This window comes from Centroberyx affinis, unplaced genomic scaffold (assembly GCF_046629955.1).
Source record: "Centroberyx affinis isolate AG114_WGS23_722 - 3 ecotype Tasmania unplaced genomic scaffold, CSIRO-AGI_Caff_v1 ptg002161l_1, whole genome shotgun sequence".
NCBI classification, from domain to species: Eukaryota; Metazoa; Chordata; class Actinopteri; order Beryciformes; family Berycidae; genus Centroberyx; species Centroberyx affinis.
The window spans coordinates 199,658-219,192 of NW_027280476.1; the positions used below are offsets into that span (position 1 = coordinate 199,658).

At 41.8% G+C, this 19,535-nt stretch overlaps 3 protein-coding genes across 4 annotated transcripts; 1 reads left to right on the forward strand and 2 right to left on the reverse strand.

The window, feature by feature from the left end:
• Positions 1-392: 392 nt before the first annotated feature.
• On the reverse strand, positions 393-6,484 carry chic2 (cysteine-rich hydrophobic domain 2). 2 transcript variants are annotated; one of them, XM_071532084.1, is made up of 7 exons: positions 6,359-6,484; positions 5,354-5,556; positions 4,637-4,691; positions 3,808-3,963; positions 3,594-3,650; positions 3,407-3,466; positions 393-2,959 (listed from the first exon to the last, which is right to left on the reverse strand). In XM_071532084.1, exons 2-7 carry the CDS (start codon positions 5,485-5,487, stop codon positions 2,909-2,911), a joined length of 513 nt encoding a protein of 170 aa, XP_071388185.1. In that variant the 5' UTR covers positions 5,488-5,556; positions 6,359-6,484; the 3' UTR covers positions 393-2,908. The 2 variants fall into 2 exon arrangements, with proteins under 2 accessions (XP_071388185.1, XP_071388184.1); XM_071532083.1 differs by lacking the exon at positions 6,359-6,484 and having other exon boundaries at positions 5,354-5,641.
• rhbdd2 (rhomboid domain containing 2) lies at positions 6,101-7,810 on the forward strand. The gene has a single exon (XM_071532082.1). The coding sequence runs from the start codon at positions 6,365-6,367 to the stop codon at positions 7,436-7,438; it is 1,074 nt and encodes a 357-aa protein (XP_071388183.1). The 5' UTR covers positions 6,101-6,364; the 3' UTR covers positions 7,439-7,810.
• A 306-nt stretch (positions 7,811-8,116) lies between these two features.
• On the reverse strand, positions 8,117-10,751 carry LOC139654861 (OCIA domain-containing protein 1). Its single transcript, XM_071532080.1, has 8 exons — positions 10,584-10,751; positions 10,236-10,320; positions 10,065-10,118; positions 9,876-9,923; positions 9,652-9,781; positions 9,302-9,474; positions 8,938-9,105; positions 8,117-8,819 (listed from the first exon to the last, which is right to left on the reverse strand). Exons 1-8 carry the CDS (start codon positions 10,632-10,634, stop codon positions 8,782-8,784), a joined length of 747 nt encoding a protein of 248 aa, XP_071388181.1. The 5' UTR covers positions 10,635-10,751; the 3' UTR covers positions 8,117-8,781.
• Between the last annotated feature and the right edge of the window lie 8,784 nt (positions 10,752-19,535).

Here is a 19,535-nt window from a genome sequence, read left to right on the forward strand (position 1 = left end):
TACCTTCAATTATCTCTCCCTCCCTTGTAGCTCCTTTGCCATGCTAGTCTTTTGTCAGTCCAACAAAAGCCTTGCATCTCTAATTTGTTTTTGACTGTAATTGACAGCTGAAGTTTTCATGATCTTGACTCAAATCATCAAAAAAAAGCATGGGCATCCACCGGAGAATCACCCTGTTGTAGCTGCAAGAGATGCATAAGCAGCCATGTTTTCTGTTCATATATACACAGACAATACCTTGTACTAATCTAGCAAGCCATCTGGGTTTGTAAGCTCGTTTCATTTTGCATAATACAAACTCGCAAATTGAACTGGCTTGTCCAGGCTAGCCTTATACAGAGTGGGTTTGTAAATTTAACTCTCAATTACAGAGAAAGAAGCCCATATCTTGTTTATGGGTAGTTTATTACTGTACATACACCTGCTCATGAGTCATACGTACATATATTATATCGCGCTCTGTCTCTCACACACACACACACACACTTTCAGAATACTCTAGAGATTATATAAAAAGGACTCATTTGCTGGGCAGGGTTCAATCACGGACTGAGATCTACTGAGAACATTTGCATCTGCATACACCGTGCACACACACACACACAAATATCTGCATATGGCCTTACACCTTGATTTACATAGAACAGACCACCAATCAGAAATATAGAAAAGTGACATATGAACCAATAGGCAACCCAGTGGTAATCAAGTGAATTAGGGCGTTTGTCATATAAACCAAGGCGATGTCTGGGCTTGGTGGGTCCATGGAACAGGTTTTTCCTTCACTACCCAAACAAGAAGAACACTGGGCACACTTTGCACCCTTAAAAGAAGGTTAGGTCTCTTTCTATTAGGGGCAGGTGTCAAATTCAAAACATGCTGCGAACAACTCCTTCAAAGAATCCGTTTCACAACTATTCAAGTAACATCTATGTGTATGTTTGACTCCCATAGTGTAACTTTGGAACATACCTGAAAGCGAGATTTCCCAATGCTACATTTGTTTCGTTTTTCTGTTATAATCCCCTGAGTGTGACCCATACAATCACCAGAGCTGAGTGACCTGAACCTCAGTGGCTTTGTTCATATTCTTACAATACATCATCTCACGTGTAGTTATGACCAATCTAACATACCTGGATGTGTTTGTACGTATTCAAATCAAAAAGTGTGTTGAGTTGGGAAAGGCTGAATCCACATCATTTCAAGATGGCCTTCTTTCCCTGATCCCCTACTTCCTGTCCTACATGAAGGCAAAATTGTTCTTCCGTGTTACTAAACTAAACTAAGATGTGTCCCTCTGTGTGCACTTATGACTGGATTTGTCTGATAAAAACAAAAAGGGGATCTGACATGCTTGTCACCTCTGACATCTGAAGGTAATAAGTCAGGACACATCTAAAACTGAAGTGCTTTCTCAAACAGGACACATCCCAGCTCACACATATAAGCCGAGGTCAGCGGATAAGGAAAGGAGGCCATGAGAAAGTGTAAGAACAAAGCTATTGTGTGCTTTAGTGTTGACACAGGACCACAGTGCAGAGCCCAAAGAAAACAACCATAGCATACCTTTAGCCAAAATAATCAAGGCCTGTTTCATGAACACACACACATTACATGTGCATTCACACACTTACTAATGATTATAACTCAAGTAACAAGACTTGTTATGGCGAAGAAATATTTCAAAGACAGAACCCTGCTTTACAGAGTAAAGAGCATCTCTCTAGGTCTGATTTGTCTGTTTTGCTAATGTGTCTCTCAAACACACACACACACACACACACACACAAACACACAAACACAGTGAACAGTTTTTGCAAGCATTGACTGCCCCAGTTTCACCAAAACAGGTAAACAAAACTAAAGATACTAAAAAAAAAAAAAAAGTAAAGAAGTTTCCCGCTCTGCATCACCAGTGGGCTTGTTTTCTGCTTAAGTGTTCCACTGCTGCTTTGAAGCAGTTGCTAGGCAGCCAGAGACAACAGCCCATCACCTGGACACACATAACGCTGAAAATACATTGTTCCAGGTACAAGTGTAGCATACAGATCCATTCATATTATGGAGAGTACAGTCAGACAGTGTGATTGTCACTGGGTTAAGGGTGATGCACAGTCAAAATTGTGCAGAGATATGAACGGAGGGGGAGGATAAGGAGTTCTGGTAGCTGATAAGTGTGACATGGAGTTCAGCTGTTCTGGCCGTTTGCCTAAGATGTTCCTACAAGACTAGTCTGTCTGCTACAAGGTTGATTTGGATGAAAGTTCCTCAGATGTTCGTACGCACGCGGTTCCTTTTGAGTTCCATGTAACGTTGCCTCCGCAGCCTCTACAGAGGATCCACAACACCAAACCAACTGTTCCAAAAGCACTGGGGTGTATTTTTTTGCAGGTGGAGTTGGCGACGTGATAGCAAATAATACATGAAAGTGTTTCAAGAGATGTATCATGTTCAGATTGTGCCATGTACTTAGGTAAGGGAAAGGAGGGGTGACAAAAAAATTCCAGTTGTAGCACACAGAACCCAATTCGAGAGTCCGTTCTCCAGGTCCGAGGTCCATCGTGCTGCCCAAGGCTGGGTCTCCCTCGACGTCCCACAGGCCGGTGTCGGTCAACATGGCTTGACAGTGTGAGAGGGTCCCTGCTACTCCAGGAGTTCATGGTTCAATGGTTCAATTCGCTCCAAAAAAACAAAAGGTGTGGGGATGTTGGGCTTGTAAACAAGTGTAGGGAATGTGTGGGTCGGGCAATGGGTCAAAAAGGAAGGTGGGGGGGATCGATGCTACCCTGTAAACATAAAATGTTGGTGCTTTTTGGGAAGGGCAGTTACTGAGGAGCATTACAGCCACTGTGGTTCTGTGATTGAGCTGGGCAGCGGCGGAGGTCTTAGCTCAGCTGCAGTGTGGCTAGTCCGGTCTGAAGATGGGGATCTTGGGTAGGAACTCTATTAGGATTACCTGGAGGTGAGAAGAGAGAAGGCGATTAGTGGCGAAAAACGGGTGAGAGAGGATGTGCAGCTGCGCTTGTCTTGATGGTGAAAAAGTATTCTGGCACATTTTCACCCCCGAACAAGGCGAAGTAGGTGGACAGGTAACACTGGGAATGAGGAAATTCCAGCAATGCTTGCAGTCCTGAGAACAAAGATTTGTCAAACCGTGACAAAGGCCACATGCCAAAAAGTGTAAGAAAAATATGTATGCATTTGTGAATATCATTTTTCAAAGGACGATTGAGAGGTGTGTTTTTTTTTGGATAGTAAAACATATTTGTGGTTTGTCTTTTTTACTTACAGATCATGGTACACACATTTGTGGATTACATTTTTATATTTATTTATTATTGATGGAATCCTACCCCCATACATGTGTGACAGAGTCCAAACACGATGCACAACAGATACTTACATATTCCATCATGTTGTTGGTTTCACACTTCCTTTTGCTTAGTCTCCAATGCAAACACAACTGAGAAACAGAGAGTAAGAGTGGTCAGCAATTCGAACCGTTCGAACATATGCTGCGTGGCACACTCTTAACACACACACACACACACACACACACACACACACTCGTGCATGACTCGCCTACTCACTTTGTGGTAGAGTCTGCTGTTCTCCCACTCTAGTAGCTTCTCTATAGATCTTCTTGTCTGTAAGGTCAAATAGAGTAACAATGGCGTCAGATGATATTCTCTTTACTAAAAAACAGCATGTTAACATTTTCTTCAACTCTTGAACTGTTCAGATGTTTGAGCATTGGGATGCATATGAAGAGATATGGAGTGTGTGTGTGTGTGTGTATCTCACCCTCTTGCTGAGGCAGATGACGGGCCACAGGCTGAAGCCCAGCGTGCAACAGCAGCAGAGGCAGCCACACAGCAGCCAGCGCACATTCACTGGTAGCGTCTTTCTCAGGCAGCCATTTACACGGTTGATACTGGCTTTGAACTCCTCTGGCGCCACCTAAGGAAGCACATGGATGGTGGTAAATTCATTAGTGTTAATCTTGTTAATTCAGTAGTATTTGGCATGTATGAATGCTTTGTGTTGTTTTTTTTCCTGCATTCTTTATGCTGCCACACAGATTTGATCTCAATGCGTTTTATATGAGTCATCGGAGGGATGAATGCATCATTCTGGTCTGTGTTTGGAGAACAATCAAGAAATCACAACATACAGAGCTGACACTGCTATCTATTTGGAAAGATAGATAAGCCTGTCTGTTCCTAAGTGTTTCTGACGCCAATGGTGAGTAACCTTGCAGGCACTTCCCTGGTCCAATGTGAAGCTTTATCTCCAACCCCTCCCTAACTAACCTCAGTCAGTCAATCAATCTTTCTGTGTAGATTCATAATGTGAGTCACCCACAGAGATTAAATGCCAGGGAATTTCCCAGCACTAATTAGAAGTGAAGAAGCATCTGAGATGAGTGGTGAAACGTCATCAACTCTTCATTTTAGTGGATTTTGTTTCTATTTTTTCAACACCTCATTCAATCAAATTCTAATTAAGGCCCCCAACTTATTAACAGTATCGGGCATATAAACACTAAATCTATGCTAACTAGAACGTAATCTTGTGGCGATGCCGTAGAACTTGAACAGATGGTATTGATAGGTTAAAACAAGACACTCACCTTTCCTGTAAGTGCTGAAGGAAATTCCGACTCAAATTTGTTACTAAGTCCAAACCTGTGGGGGTGGAAGACAAAGTGATAACGTTAGAAATTTGCAAACATAATCTGTATTTGAATAACAGCCAGATTCGTGCAATTCTCTCTTCAGGAGAAAACGAATCGAATCGGGGCGGCTTTAATAAGTTTGCCAGCAAGTATCATGTTGAAGTTGAAGTGGCACTATGTTAATTTGCATTGTCCCTATCAAATAAACTAATACATAAATACCACACATGAGGAATGTAACATTACATGTTGTTATGCACTGGGTAGTGTATACTTTATCTTAACGCTAGTAAGTAGCATAACGAGTCTGATCATATGTCATGTCTTGAATTAGGGGGACGTATAACGAAACAACGTTGACAAACTGTCTTGACTTGATGTTGACATAACGTTACTTCACTTCACATTACAACCTGGATACAGCATAGGTACACATTACCTCGGCCTGTGCGTTAGCTAGCTAAAAACGAAAGCTATCGTTAGCTAATGTAAGGCAGAACCGAGGTTAGCCACTTAGCTCGCTGCTAAGTAGTAACATTAGCTGGTAGCTAGGTCACCAGCAGCAGCTAGCCTAGCTATCCGCAAGTTATCCACTGAGGCCGCGGGTAGTAATCGTTTCACGGCAACGGTAAACCTCGTTATCGGTGCCCGTGAACCTCGCCGGTTGCTTACACAGTGACGTGGCCGGATCCTCGCACCACGACCGGGTCCGGAGCGTACTTTAGGAGCTGCTCCTCCGCGGCCCTGTCCTCGTCCTCTTCTTCCTCCTCCTCCTCTTCGTAGATCTCATCAAAGTCCTCCATCATGGCACGACTCGGCCTCGCGCTTCCCGGGAGAGACGCCGGGAGAGACACGATGCCGACGAACAGTGAAACCTTACCGAGAAACGAAAACAAAAAGAACTGTAAAGACAACCACAAAATATCCGTCCCAGCGACGATAGTTCACATCGTTCTTCTGTAGGCTCCAAAACAAAACATCAACATCCGCCGCAGTACCCAGACGACACCGGAAGGGGGACCGACGTGCTTGCGTCATGAACTCATGTGCAACAAATCAAGGCTGCGAGCCGCTGCGTCAAAATTCCAGAATAAGGCCGGAAGTTGAGCGACTTTACCTTCAAAATAAAAGCGTAAGAACTTTTAAACCAGTAGGTATCCTTCCAAACTATCTGGTATAAGTTTTGTGTCTGAGTCTCTGTGAATTGTGCAGCCCTATATATGGCAGCCCGCATAGGCATTAGTGGCTATGCATATATTGTAAATGATTTCCCTCCTTAAATAAATCCTTTATTTTTAACTTGGTAGTCTGCATTCCACTAAAGGCGTCGCTGTTCGTCAATAAATGATTTATTTTGAAATTTTTGACCAAAAGCCATTTTTGATATTCTGGCTAGCCTGACACTGGTGCTACGAGCTACGACTGAACTACAGTCGTTTTAGTTTCGTTGTCAAAATATTTCAACAATGTTTGGAAACTTTTTTTAGTCAACAACGCCTGGTCATGCGCAATCGTACTCACACATAGACATTTACACATATACAAAGTAGTATGTATTAGGACAATGCGGAAGTGTGGCGACATTTCACTCACGACTATCACCTAGGTAATATAACTTTTGTATCAGTTTCTTTATCGCGGATGTCCAAAGTATCTGCCAAGCTACGCACTTAGTACCTGAAAATGATCTTACAAACTGTCAAAGACGTGGCTCCCGAGCTCACCAGTGGGATTCTAGCAGTAGTCTTTTTATCATGTACTTTGTTTGTTATCACAACCTATTTCAGTTTAACCCAGGCCGTCTTCAGTGTTGGTGCCAGTGTTTTTGAAAACGGACACGTGCACAAGCTCTTCACATTTCCTTTCTACCACAAGTCGTTTGCCCAGCTGCTTCTGAACATCGCAGTCCTGGTGCTGCTCTGTGGCAGTTTGGAGAAAGGTGTGGGCACTGTCCGCTTTCTGTTTCTGTTCCTGCTGCTCTCCACCTCCACGGGGCTGTGCTATGCCTTCCTGGATCTCCTGCAGAGTGACACCACACAAAGCCACGTCCAGGGCTTGGTCCCTATAGCCCTCGCCTTCGTGGCCGTGACCACTATGCACACACGCATGGCCAAAGGTTTCCTCTTCGGAGTCAGTGTTCCCACCATGGCTCTCCCCTGGGTGTTTCTCATCATTGCAACTGTCCTCATCCCGCACAGCGTGCTCCCCTGTAATATCATCGCCATCCTGGTTGGATGGATGTATGGCAAGGGCTGGTTCTCTTTTCTGGACATGTCAGAGGCCAGGGCTTGTGTACTGGACAAGATGACACCCTTCAGGTTGCTGAAGAGCATCAGGGGCGTTGTGTATGTCCCCGCTTCCACCGATGAGCGAAGGAAGACCCTCCTTCCGCAGATCAATCCCACCCCCGGGTCCTACCCGGTTCAAGCCTATGCTCCAGTGTCCAGCATGAGCACTACTGAGCACACGCCAAAGATGTACGAAGGCTGGCCAGACTCAGTCAATGCCCTGTCTAGTCCCGTCCTGCCTCTCGCCCCTCATGGACACGGCTCCGCACACAGCTTTGGGCCGGGTCACGGACACAGTCCAGAGCACAGCTTTGGGCACAGCTGCAGCCACAGTCATGGTCATAGTCATGATGGTCATGATCATGGTCATGATGGTCATGGTCATGGTCATGATGGTCATGGTCATAGTCATCATGGTCATGGTCATGGTCATGGTCATGGTCATAGTCATAGTCATGATCAGCTATAGTTATGGTCTTTTGTTTGCTTTACAATGGATCTCATGTGGTGGTTCGGTATATTCTCGCCTCAGACAAGCCAGGCATTCTGTTAATGCTCCTCATCCATGTGTCTGTTTTTCACCGTTAAACCATCCAGACTCTGATGGTCCACCTGTGGTCACTGTCAGCACCACTGCCATAGGATTGTGTGGCCTGAAATGCTTGGACATATTGTTAATTTGATTTTATGCCGTTATTTGTGGATTCCTTCTCTGCCTTTACTGTTTATTGAACTTTATAGGACAGGCTCTGAATGTTGAAAAGTTATGGGTGATTTTTTTATACAAATATAAAATTTTATACAGTTTCAAATATGTTCTGTTTTTATCATTTGTATTTTGTGTTTCTACAAATAAACTGATATGTATAAAAACTGGACAATTTATTCCCTGAAAACAAGGTCTATTTAAGAAATAAAGGCTACGGACAATCCTGGCCTCACTCACACATTCTCCTCATGTTGTATCCAATTTTACTTAACTGCTTTCTTGCTGTGAAATACATTACCATAATTCTCTAAAAAAAAAAGGTTAACCAACAAGCTCACCATCAACTGGTGCAGACCCCCCCCACTGAAAATTGAACAAAATGTGAGCAAGAGCGCCCAGATATATATATATTTTTATTTTTTTTTATTGTGGCAACAATGAGCTCATTACTTGTGTGTGCATAAAACTGGCGACTGATGCACATTTGTTACCTCATTTTGGTTAATTTTGTGAACAAGCTGCGTGCACAAATTAAACTAATTCAAACAATATAAAACATTCTTACTTTTAACATGTTCTGGCCTGCAGCTGCTCCCTCTCCACCCAAAAGTAACTCTTTCCCTTCTCCAAAGTCTGTCAAGCTCGAAAGGCGTCAAGATATCACTGCTATTAATTTGTGTTTACTTACATCATGACGCTGTTCATGGTAGTTACAAGTGAACAGGAGCAGCCATACCTTCAAGTCTGCACTGCTTGTGAACAATCTGTATCTTGTGCGCATGCAACTTGCGCTCAAGCAGTACAGAACTATGGCCCTATTATAAAGTTCCCTTTGTCCATTCACACACTCCACAGGACTTTTTACCAGTGAAGATGACAACAAAATGTCCAAATCAATCTTAATGCACAGAGAAAGACAGTTTTAGTCCTGAAGCAATTTGGTTTAATTGACTCACTGACAAAGATCTCTTCATCATAAACACATACATTTTTATGTTACTTGAGGCTAAGTAACACTGGAGTCGCACGGCCACTGAGCCGTCTATGTCCTGCAGTATCAGTGACCCCAGAGTAAGCAATACATCTATAGCTCAAATACAGGCTCATTCCTCCCAGGTGTCTCCATAGATGTTCTTCTTGGCTGTAACAAGAGAGAGAGGACAGGAGAAAGAGTGATGACCATCTTCCACAGACTGGCTCAAAGACAGAGGCTGCATTTGAATGTTAGTGTTTTACGGATCTCTGCAGTGGCATCTTACCGTCTTTCTTAGCCGCGGGTCTTTCTGGCTCCCTCTCCGGTGGAGTTTTGAGCAGCGTCTCGGCCTTCTGGGTGAGCGTGACCTCGTAGTTCTCTCTGTTTTTGAGCCTCAGGTCCTCATAGAGGATGGCCTTCCTCCTGGGCTCATCCTCTTCCACATACGACTGGACTGAAGGGGATGGGGAGAAGGCGAGAGAGACAAGTTACAGATCTGTCACTCATCTGCACTAAAAGCTTGTTGACGATGTTAGCTGGTAGATGAGTAGAATCTGATGAGAATCTTTTCATTTAATGAAAAAAATAGATCTGGCTAATATGACTTTACTCTGCTTTCTGTTTCTGTTGTTTACTGAAATTTGGAGTACCTGGAGGGTTGAAGTCATCTCCTCTCCCTGTCTGCTGGGGCGACTCTGCACTGTACCCATAATCAAAGTCTCTGGTGTTGTTGGGCATCTGGCTTGTGGATTCTGCTGGCTGGAACATGGGGTCAAATGACTGGGTGTTTGGGTCACTCAGCTCTGACTGGGGACCTTGGGAACTAGAGGGGGAGAACCGAATAGTAGTAAAAGGTTAGCTGGTGGATGAAATGAGTGAGAGTAAATGAGAGGAGAGAGCAACGGGAAGAGCAATGAGAATGGATGTCAAAAACATACAACAATGTACCTGTTAACATTAAAAGTACTGATTTTGTGAATGTGGTGTGTGTGGTACTGACTGTGGAGGAGGCAGTCCTGTCCTCTGTCGGAGGGCCTCTCCCAGCGGTGAGTTCTCCAGCCTCTTAAACTTCTCCTGGCACGTCTTCATGTACGACATCTTCCCCGCCAGGTAGCCACAGAAGCCGGCAACTGGAAAGACAAGTAACACGTCGCTCAAAGAAATAACACCCACACAAATGCTACACAAATCTGCACTATAAAGAGACACAAAAAGTGAACTTACAGGCCACTTTGGGAAGAGATCCAAACCTTGGAGACGAAGTCAGAGTTCCTACATACATAACAGAATACAGGGTAGATTTTGAGATTGATTTTTTTTATTTTACAGCACTTAACACTTCAAAAAGCTTATTTCCTATTGCAGTTAGGGATTCCTCCCATGATAGAAACATTAAATGTGGTATGGTCTTACCTCTAGCAACTAGTGCTTGAGTGATAGCCATGCTGACCACTGAGAAGGGCACCGCTGTGAGGGAGGGAGAGGATGATCAGACTTGAACATGCTCTGTGCTCTCTCCACATTACAGCCTCGGTTTAACACAGAAATTGGTTTGACATGCATCTGTGCAAGAGAGAAACTTACACCTGTACCAAAAGCTCTCCTGGTTGCACTCCCTGAAGATTCTCCTCTCGTCCTCTGTGGGAATATAGTCCATACCCACTGGCCCCTGCATAAACACACGCACACACGTTAACTTTGGTTAGCTAGAAATGTATCTTACCTCAGTTGGCAAACCATGCAGGCAACCACACCTTCCTTACAAAATATACTGCCTACGTGCTGGACTAGTTTGTCGCTAAGGAGATTAACAAGCAGCAGGCAAAGTGACATGGCATGGTGTGGGTGAGACGTTTTAGCTACACTTCACCCTACTTGACTGATGGTTAGCTAACAGCAGCTAGCTAAAGTAATGTGAGTTTAGCTGTTCACCTGTGCTCCGCGTTGCCGATCCTCCGTAAAACCGGTGGAAATAGGTGACATGTTGAAGGTAATGTCAGTGCTAGTTTAGGATTTCAAAGCATGTAAAATGACCAAGTGTATGCCGCTCACCGGACTGAGTTCATTAATGTTTGGTACAATGTCATAGCTTCAACTAACATTGACATAACCCGGAAGTAAAAGTGCCACTTGTAGGTTAGATGAAGCGAGAAAGTAGGGAATTTTATTTTAGTACTTTTACTTGATAGAAACCACTTGGAAAGAGTTGTCAGAGTACATATACAGCATGTACATTATTTCTAAGACAGTCTACATAGTTATGAAAGAGTACATTGGTCATTAGCGACAATGGGCTTTTAATGCTGGACAGTCAAACTAGATCTTTTATTTTGAAATGTGGGATCTAGCCCGGAGGTAAATAACAGCTTGATCAGACAGGCGCCTTTTTGGTGTGGGTTATATTAGAATTAACATTTTGTAACTGTGACAGATTTCCTACCACAAGCAAGGGTATCCATAAACCATTTCAGCATTTCTCTACAGTATTTGACAGAAAAGGAACAGAGTGGGGAGGGAAAATGGGAACTCCCGCCACCTGCTGGTTGCGTTCAAATGTAAAACAAGCCACAGTCATTTCCCCATTGGCAGATACAGTGTCTGTATCTGACTGATGAAGACATTTTGGCCAGGCGTCATATGTATCAGCTTTCTCTGTATTGGAAAAATACATTTCAATTGTCGCGCTATTAAATTATATTGACAGTAATATGCCAACAAACTGGTTGGGCAGACTGGTTTAATCTGAGGTGACACATCAGTCAATTCTCCACCGCAGGGCCAAGGGCTCTCCAGGGCCAATTTAAAACGTTTATAGTACGAGATTAATAAAAAAGAAACTGATGTCCAGTTTACAGATAAGCTCTGTAGGCAACACAATTTTAAAAATCAGTACTGTGGGGCTACTATATACACTATATACTGGGTATCCGCGGGTCATTAAAAAGTATGAAAAAGCATTAAATCAATTTAGCAAACATTAAAGCCTTAAATGGCCTTAAAAAGTCGGAAATTAGATTCCCAGAGGTCTTAAATATTTTCTTTTATCATTTTAGCAATAATCAGTAGGGTAATAGTTAACTGGCTTGTTGCACAAAATAACCATAATCAGCGGGGGCTTGCAAGTGTTATTGATCAACGGCAGCACTCCACAGTTACCTCATGGTACCTAAACAAGCAGTCCGGCCCATACTCTGTTTTGGTGGAGATGATCCACACCCCCCTTGAGTTCGGTACTTCTTTCAGTTTCATTTGTGCAACCATGGCAGGTCTCGGCAAAAATACATTTGATGGAGAAAAAAAATCTAGCGGATTTTCAGCAGTGGCGGCGCCACTGAATGACTTCACTGCGCATAAATATCTGTCAAGCAATATGATATCAAACAACCTGTCGCTAGTAAGCGGCTAAAGGATATAATTGGTTAGCGTTAGCTACAGCTCGAGCTGCTAGACCTCTGGGTTAGCTGATAACAGAGCAGCTAGCTGTGGGATGTTTTAAACATTTATAACAGTTTGCAATGGAATATGTTTCCTCTTCACTTGACATGCTGAACTGTAACACTACTTGGCAAGGTGGTGTGTGTTGTGAAAACATCAGTTCATACTTAGTCAGTTTCAGACCACCGTAGCTCAGTGGGAGGGAGGGGTGAGAGAGGTTGGGTGGAGCTGGGGGCTGTGTGACTGGTGGAGGAGCACCTCCTTGGGACACACTTTGCCGATGTTGTTGTAGTTCCTGTGGCTGCCGTTAGATATTACTAAAGTGCCCATGTTACTGATCCCTTACTTGTTTGAATTTCTAAAAAACATCTGTATATTAATTGTAATTTATTATAGCCAGTAATTAGCGTGTGTCTGTGTTGGCATACCGTAGGAACTGTAGAACATTATAATTCTGATTCAGGCCGGAACAAAGTTGATGCATCGTTACTGGATGCTTGGGAACTTTAGAGTGAAACTAGAAAGGTGCATTTTCTGGAGAAAATGCGTGTGATTGCTGAGAGTGCAAACTGTGGCTTGTCGGTAAAAAACACTGGTGCAGTTTAGTGTGGGTACAGCTCACCCTTTCAGTTGGCTGTCTGCGACTGGTCTATCACTCTCCTTTTTCCCTCTTTCTTATCCTATGGCTGTATTTATGTCACATATTTATGTCTGTCTCCACTTCTTGTCTCATCTGCTTCACTCTCTCCCTGTTCTTCAGTTGCTGTCTCACTCTCTTGGTAAAACAGGGATAGGTAACATCAACTGACTGCATCTACATACTGGTGCTGATACTGGTCCTACATATGTACCAGTGGCTGTGTGTGTGTGTGTGTATGTGCATGTAATGTTAAAACTGTGAGAAATGTGGCAGTTTAAAACACTTCTGTGAAGGAGCTGTAATGAGTGTCAAAATGATAAGTAATAATGTTAGAAATGTACTAAAATTTCATATTAGTAACAAGTACAAAATATGTAGGAAGGCTTATGTATAAAAGGTGGAAGGAGTACGAAAGGTATGAAGTAGGAAGGCTATTTTTTGAAGGGTAGAGTGTAGAGGTGAAGGGTACAAGGAGTATGAAGAGTAGGTATATATTCAGTAGAAAAAAAAACAAAGTAAGAAAGTGACAAGTACTAATGTTAAAAATGTACTAAAAAGTAATAATACTAAGAAGTAAAAAGGTATGAAAATATGTAAAAGACATGTTGAAATGGAGAAGAGTGAATTAAGCAGAAGAGCTGCATGTGTAAGAGAGCAGCAGAGCAGCAGAAACTACTGTGAAATAGAGTGGAACACTAGTGTCAAACAAACGTTAATATCTCAAAAACTATACATCGCATCGCTTATATATTGACATTGTGAGTGAGAGCAGAAGTAGCTGAAGGGTTTGATGTATATGTGTATGTAGTGTTAAAGTTGTGCGAACTGTCACAGTTTTAAAATGTGTGAATTTAGTAAAAAGTACAGCTTGTACAGTGTGCTAGAGTGTGTTATGACATCACGCACTCTAGGCTGGCTCCATAGGATCCCATTATAAAGGTTGAAAAAAGTATAAAACTTAAACTGTGATTTCTCAAAAAGTACAAAAGGTATCAAAAAGCTGAAGAAGAATAATAAAGTACTAAAAGTGGTGACCCGTTTAAAGTTTGAATTGAGTGTCTAGCTTAAAGTATGAAAGAGTAGTTAGAGTTCAAAGAGGGCATGGTTTGAACAGTCCTCCCATAGACTTGCATTGTAAAAATAGGTACTAAAAAGTTGAATAGTTCAAAAAGTATAAAAGATATAAAAAAGTTGAATACAGGTAATAATGTCATCAACAAGCTGCACAGTTTAACTTTTGAATAAAGTTTCTAGCTGAAAGTATGAACGAGTAGTTAGAGTTCAAAAAGTGCTGACTTTGAACATTCCGTCCATTGACTTCCATTATAAAAAAAAGTGGAAAAAAGTAGAATATCTTAAAAAGTAGAATAGATATAAAAAAGGTGAATACAAGCCCGCATGTCCTAAACAAGCTGAACATTTAGAAGTTTGAATGGAGTTTCTAGCTTAAAGTATGAAGGAGTAGATAGGTGCCAAAAAACGTACAGAAGAAAAATAATAGAGTGAGAAGATTATACCTGTGATTGCTGACTCAGCAATCACACAATAATCCAAACTCATTTTGGGCATTCAATCGGAACCAATCAGAACACGGCTTCACTTCAGCATGCTTCCATTCTGACCGATTATGACATCATTGGAGCTGGACTGTGCTCTACCAATCAGAGCCTGTCTCAGCTGCACTGATGACAACACAATCAGAATTCTGGTGTTTGGTCGCAGCAGCCCAGGGGATAAAAGGCCGCGCTCGAGGTCTTGAGCTTCATACCTTACCTCGGTAAGGTATCCTCCCCTGGGCGCTGGTAAAGCTGATGCTTGGACCGCGGCAAGAGGCTCTCTTTGGGAACCTTTTTACACGGCCCTAATTTCAGACCAGTAGCTATTGGACGCTTTGGGCGTGTTTGGAGACTTTCTCTTTATTTGTATTTTTTTTCTAGCTAATTTTGATAGTTTGGACCAGGTGGCGTGGCGGCTAGTGAACGCGGTTCGTTGAAGAGCTGGTGGTTGGTGCGAAGAGGCGCTGTCCGTGTCCCGCTGAAGCCAACCTACCAGCCGCTCCAAAGGTGCGGTCTGGCGGTTAGCGACGGCGGTTCGTTGAAGAGGCAGTGGTTGGTACGAACAGATGCGGTTCGCCACCCGCTGAAGCTAGCCTGCCAGCCAAGAGCCTGCAAAAGGTGGTCTGACTGGTTGCAATCGAGGTGCGGTTTGCACCCTGCTGAAGCCAACCTGCCAGCCGCTCTAAAGAAGTGGTCTGGCGGTTAGCGATGGTGGTTAGCGATGGCGGTTCGTTGAAGAGCTGGTGGTTGGTACAAAGCAATGCAAACCCGCCACCCAGTCCAAACTATCAAAATGAACTAGAAAAGGTTACATTTTCTGAAGAAAATTTGTGGGCTTGCTTCAGCAAGACAGGTTGAAGACAGTTGAATTCATGACAAAGTGTTTAAATGTCTGTACATTTTGAGTATTTTGAGCTGCTGTTTGAAGAAGTAGCTGTTAAAGTTATAGTTGTAGTAGTAGCAGCAGTAGAAACAGTAAAACACTGAAAGCCAGTGAAAGTCTATAAACCAGCTAGAGTGGAGTAGAGAGACTGCTGACACTGTAGTAGCTGCAGTAGTAGTAGTAGTTGTCGTAGTACAGCATGAGAAGTTTCACTGTTTGAAGTAGTTAAAATGTGTAACTGAACAGTAGTAGGAACACTACTACTAGGTAATACTAGTAGTAGCAGTAGTAGTGTAGCAGTAGTAGTAGTAGTAGTAGCAGTTGTAGCAGTAGTAGTAGCAGTTGTAGCAGTAGTAGCAGTAGTAGTAGTAGTTGTAGCAGTAGTAGTAGTAGCAGTTGTAGCAGTAGTAGCAGTTGTAGCAGTAGTAGTAGTAGTAGTAGTTGTAGCAGTAGTAGTAGTAGTTGTAGCAGTTGTAGCAGTAGTAGTAGCAGTTGTAGCAGTAGTAGTAGTAGCAGTTGTAGCAGCAGTAGTAGTAGTAGTAGTTGTAGCAGATGTAGTAGTAGTAGTAGTTGTAGCAGTAGTAGCAGTTGTAGCAGTAGTAGTAGTAGTTGTAGTAGTAGTAGTAGTTGTAGCAGTTGTAGCAGTAGTAGTAGCAGTTGTAGCAGTAGTAGTAGTTGTAGTAGTTGTAGCAGTAGTTGTAGCAGTAGTAGTAGTAGCAGTTGTAGCAGTAGTAGTAGTAGTAGTTGTAGCAGATGTAGTAGTAGTAGTAGTTGTAACAGTAGTAGCAGTAGTAGTAGTAGTTGTAGCAGTAGTAGTAGTTGTAGCAGTAGTAGTAGTAGTAGTAGCAGTTGTAGCAGTAGTAGTTGTAGTAGTAGCAGTTGTAGCAGTAGTAGTAGTAGTAGTTGTAGCAGTAGTAGTAGTAGTTGTAGCAGCAGTAGTAGTAGTTGTAGCAGTAGTAGCATACAGTTGTAGCAGTAGTAGTAGTAGTAGCAGTAGTAGCAGTTGTAGTAGTAGTAGTTGTAACAGTTGTAGCAGCAGTAGTAGTAGTAGTAGTAGTAGCAGTAGCAGTTGTAGCAGTAGTAGTAGTAGTAGTTGTAGTAGTAGTAGTAGCAGTTGTAGCAGTAGTAGTAGTAGTAGTAGTAGTTGTAGCAGTAGTAGTAATAGCAGTTGTAGCAGTAGTAGTAGTTGTAACAGTTGTAGCAGTAGTAGCAGTAGTAGTAGTAGCAGTTGTAGTAGTAGTAGTAGTTGTAGCAGTTGTAGTAGTAGTAGTAGTAGCAGTTGTAGCAGTAGTAGTAGTAGCAGTAGTAGCTGTAGCAGTTGTAGCAGTAGTAGTAGTAGTAGTAGTTGTAGCAGTAGTAGTAGTAGTTGTAGCAGAAGTAGTAGTAGTAGTAGCAGTTGTAGCAGTAGTAGTAGTAGTAGTTGTAGCAGATGTAGCAGTAGTAGTAGTAGTAGTAGTTGTAGCAGTAGTAGTAGCAGTTGTAGCAGTAGTAGTAGTTGTAGTAGCTGTAGTAGTAGTTGTAGCAGTTGTAGCAGTAGTAGTAGCAGTTGTAGTAGTAGTAGTAGTAGTAGCAGTTGTAGCAGTAGTGGTAGTTGTAGCAGTAGTAGTAGTAGCAGTAGTAGCAGTTGTAGCAGTAGTAGTAGTAGTTGTAGCAGTTGTAGCAGTAGTTGTAGTAGCAGTTGTAGTTGTAGCAGTTGTAGCAGTAGTAGCTGTAGTAGCAGTTGTAGCAGTAGTTGTAGCAGTAGTAGCTGTAGTAGTACTACTAGTAGTAGTAATAGTAGTTGTAGCAATTGTAGCTGTAGTAGCAGTAGTAGTAGTAGTAGTAGTTGTAGCAGTTGTAGCAGCAGGAGTAGCAGTAGCAGTAGCAGTAGTTGTATTGGAAGTAGAATCAGTCATTGTGCATGTTGTGGTAATCACACCTGTGTGTGTGTGTGTGTGTGTGTGTACTACTATGTGTACTACTACAACCTTTTTAAGGGTTGTAGTATTATGGGTTGTAGTAAAAGCAGCAGTTGTAATATCAGGAGTAGAAGCAATGCAATTAGCAGTAGTAGTAGTATTTGGACTATCAGTATTAAAAAGCTTCAAGCTTGGTGGTGTCAGAAGGTAATATTACCCACTGGATTTGAACCCACAATCTTCTGCATTGCAAACCTTTTCACTGACTACTAGGCTACTGAGCCCACTGGGAGGGAGTGTGCTCTCTCCTTCTCTCTGCTTCTCCACTGTCTCCCACCATCACCAGGTGTTTTGAATCCTTTAATCACACACTTTCTACTGAAGGAAAAAAAAGGCTGTGTGGAGACTGAATTTGTTTGAAAGTGGAATAGTCTGAAACAAATGTCCATAGCTCAGAAGAGAGAGGAGGAGTAGCAGAACAGTTTGATATGTAACATGTATGTCTACTGTTAAAATTGTGGAAATGACTACAGTTAAAAGGAAACAATCTGTTGAAAATCGACACAAATACTATTGCACTACTTTTGAACAAACCATCATAGCTCAACAACTACATATTCCATCACTTAGATATTTATATATAATATGCCCATGTAGTGTGAAAATTGTGGGAACTATTACAGATCAAATATTGTATTTGCAGAATGAAAAATCGGCAGAAACAAGGCAAAATGACTATAAAACACAAGTGTTGAACAAACGTCTCTAACTCAAAAACTACAAATGCTACCACTTAGATATTTACATTATGAGAGAGAGGAAAAGTGTGTGAACAGTTTGATATAAAATATAAGTATGTGCTGTGAAAATTGTGGGAATAGTAGCAGTGTAAAAATATGTACCGCATACACCTGCCGAAATGAGAGAGGAAGGCTGTAAAAAAAACAGTTTTAGACTAGTGTTAAACAAACGTTCGTAACTCAAAAACTATAAACGCTATGACTTAGATATTGACATTTTGAGTGGCACAAGAAGTAGCAGAACAGTTTGATGTGTGATATGTGTTTGTAGGGTGAAAAATGTGGGAGCTACCACAGTTTCAGAACTTGGAATATTTAGGGTAAATGTCCCTATTAAGCCCACCAAATCCGCTTTTCAGACATTTCTAATATATACTGCCCCAATTTAAGTGAGAACATTTTAGTTAAAATGAAAGTCTAATCTCTCATTTGAAGTGTCAATAATTCATTTATACCAATTTCTAATGTTTTTATTGTTTGTCAAAATATGTCAAAAGTCTGGCATGGGCTTAATGGGTACCTAACGCACCCTTTAAGCCCATGGGTGTTCCAAATAAGCCCACTTCATGATTTGTTGATAAATAAATATATATATAAAAAATCTTAACAATACAAACTTGTTCTACTCAAATCTGTAATCTCTTAGCTCTCAATAGCTATTTTCATTTTGTCTCCACTCCTATCCTATGGCCTGTAAATGGCATTTGAAATAGGCGTGACCAGCCTTTTTGCTGTGTTGTCAACACAGAAAAAGCTAAACTTACAACATGTCTTCTTTGGAATGTAGCCAAAAAACTATTTACGAACAAATTCAAAACTATAGTGGAAATTACTTTTCAATACTTCATCTTTCAATATGTGTTGTCATTTTGTCTGTATCTCTATCCTATGGAGTGCTGTTGGCATTTGAAATTGGCCAAAATTTCTGGTTCAGCCAGCTGGTTAAAAGTGCAGATATTTTTATGAAGATTTCTGAAGACCGACTGACTGAAAGAAAAACAGTTTGCAGGTTCAATACTAATGTTCTAAGGATAGTAAATGAGTCAATTTCAGGATTTACAATTAAACAATAACTTTAATAGATTTTCAAATGTTAATCACATTTAGGCTAGTAGTTGTAGAACATTGTAAAAACACATTTTAAAACCATTCAATTCATTGTGGAGTAACATTAAAACATACAGCGAAATTGTGAGGAGACATCAGTCATAACATCTTGAAACTCCTGTATCATTAGCCTATAACTTAAGCAAAATAAACAAGAAACATGTCAACAGTTCTGCAATTTCTACATTCTCCTAGGCTAAACGTAGGCCTATGCTCTCTGAGGTGAGTGTATCGTTTTAGTTAGGCTATCATTTGCTCCATGTAGCCTATCTTAGTAGTGTAACATAACATAGGTTATAGGGTGGTCTAAGCTTTATTTTGTTTGTTTCAATCTTTTGCCCATGTTGTGGTTGTCTTTGCTTGCCAGTCTTACGCTAACAAGTCTTTGATGGCTTTCATCTTTTTTCTGTACAGATTTTCAATGACCTCATGATTGCGCAAATAGAATGGTCCAGGTCCCTCCAGCTCTGCTTTGCAGAGGATGAATTTACGCTCTACATCCTCAATCTTGTCCCTGGATGGGAGGAAGAATGTGTTGTTTGGCCCTCTGTCTAGGAACTTCATC

Coding starts and splice junctions, on each gene's coding strand:
- chic2 (XM_071532084.1), bottom strand. CDS start 5,487: ATGATGGAGGACTTTGATGAGATCTACGAAGAGGAGGAGGAGGAAGAA. Junction 3,467..3,593: donor ACAGCAGACTCTACCACAAA/GTGAGTAGGCGA, acceptor TCTGTTTCTCAG/TTGTGTTTGCATTGGAGACT. Junction 2,960..3,406: donor CCAACAACATGATGGAATAT/GTAAGTATCTGT, acceptor TCTCACCTCCAG/GTAATCCTAATAGAGTTCCT.
- LOC139654861 (XM_071532080.1), bottom strand. CDS start 10,634: ATGTCACCTATTTCCACCGGTTTTACGGAGGATCGGCAACGCGGAGCA. Junction 10,119..10,235: donor GGAGAGCTTTTGGTACAGGT/GTAAGTTTCTCT, acceptor CCTCCCTCACAG/CGGTGCCCTTCTCAGTGGTC. Junction 9,475..9,651: donor ACAGGACTGCCTCCTCCACA/GTCAGTACCACA, acceptor CTCCCCCTCTAG/TTCCCAAGGTCCCCAGTCAG.
- rhbdd2 (XM_071532082.1), top strand. CDS start 6,365: ATGATCTTACAAACTGTCAAAGACGTGGCTCCCGAGCTCACCAGTGGG.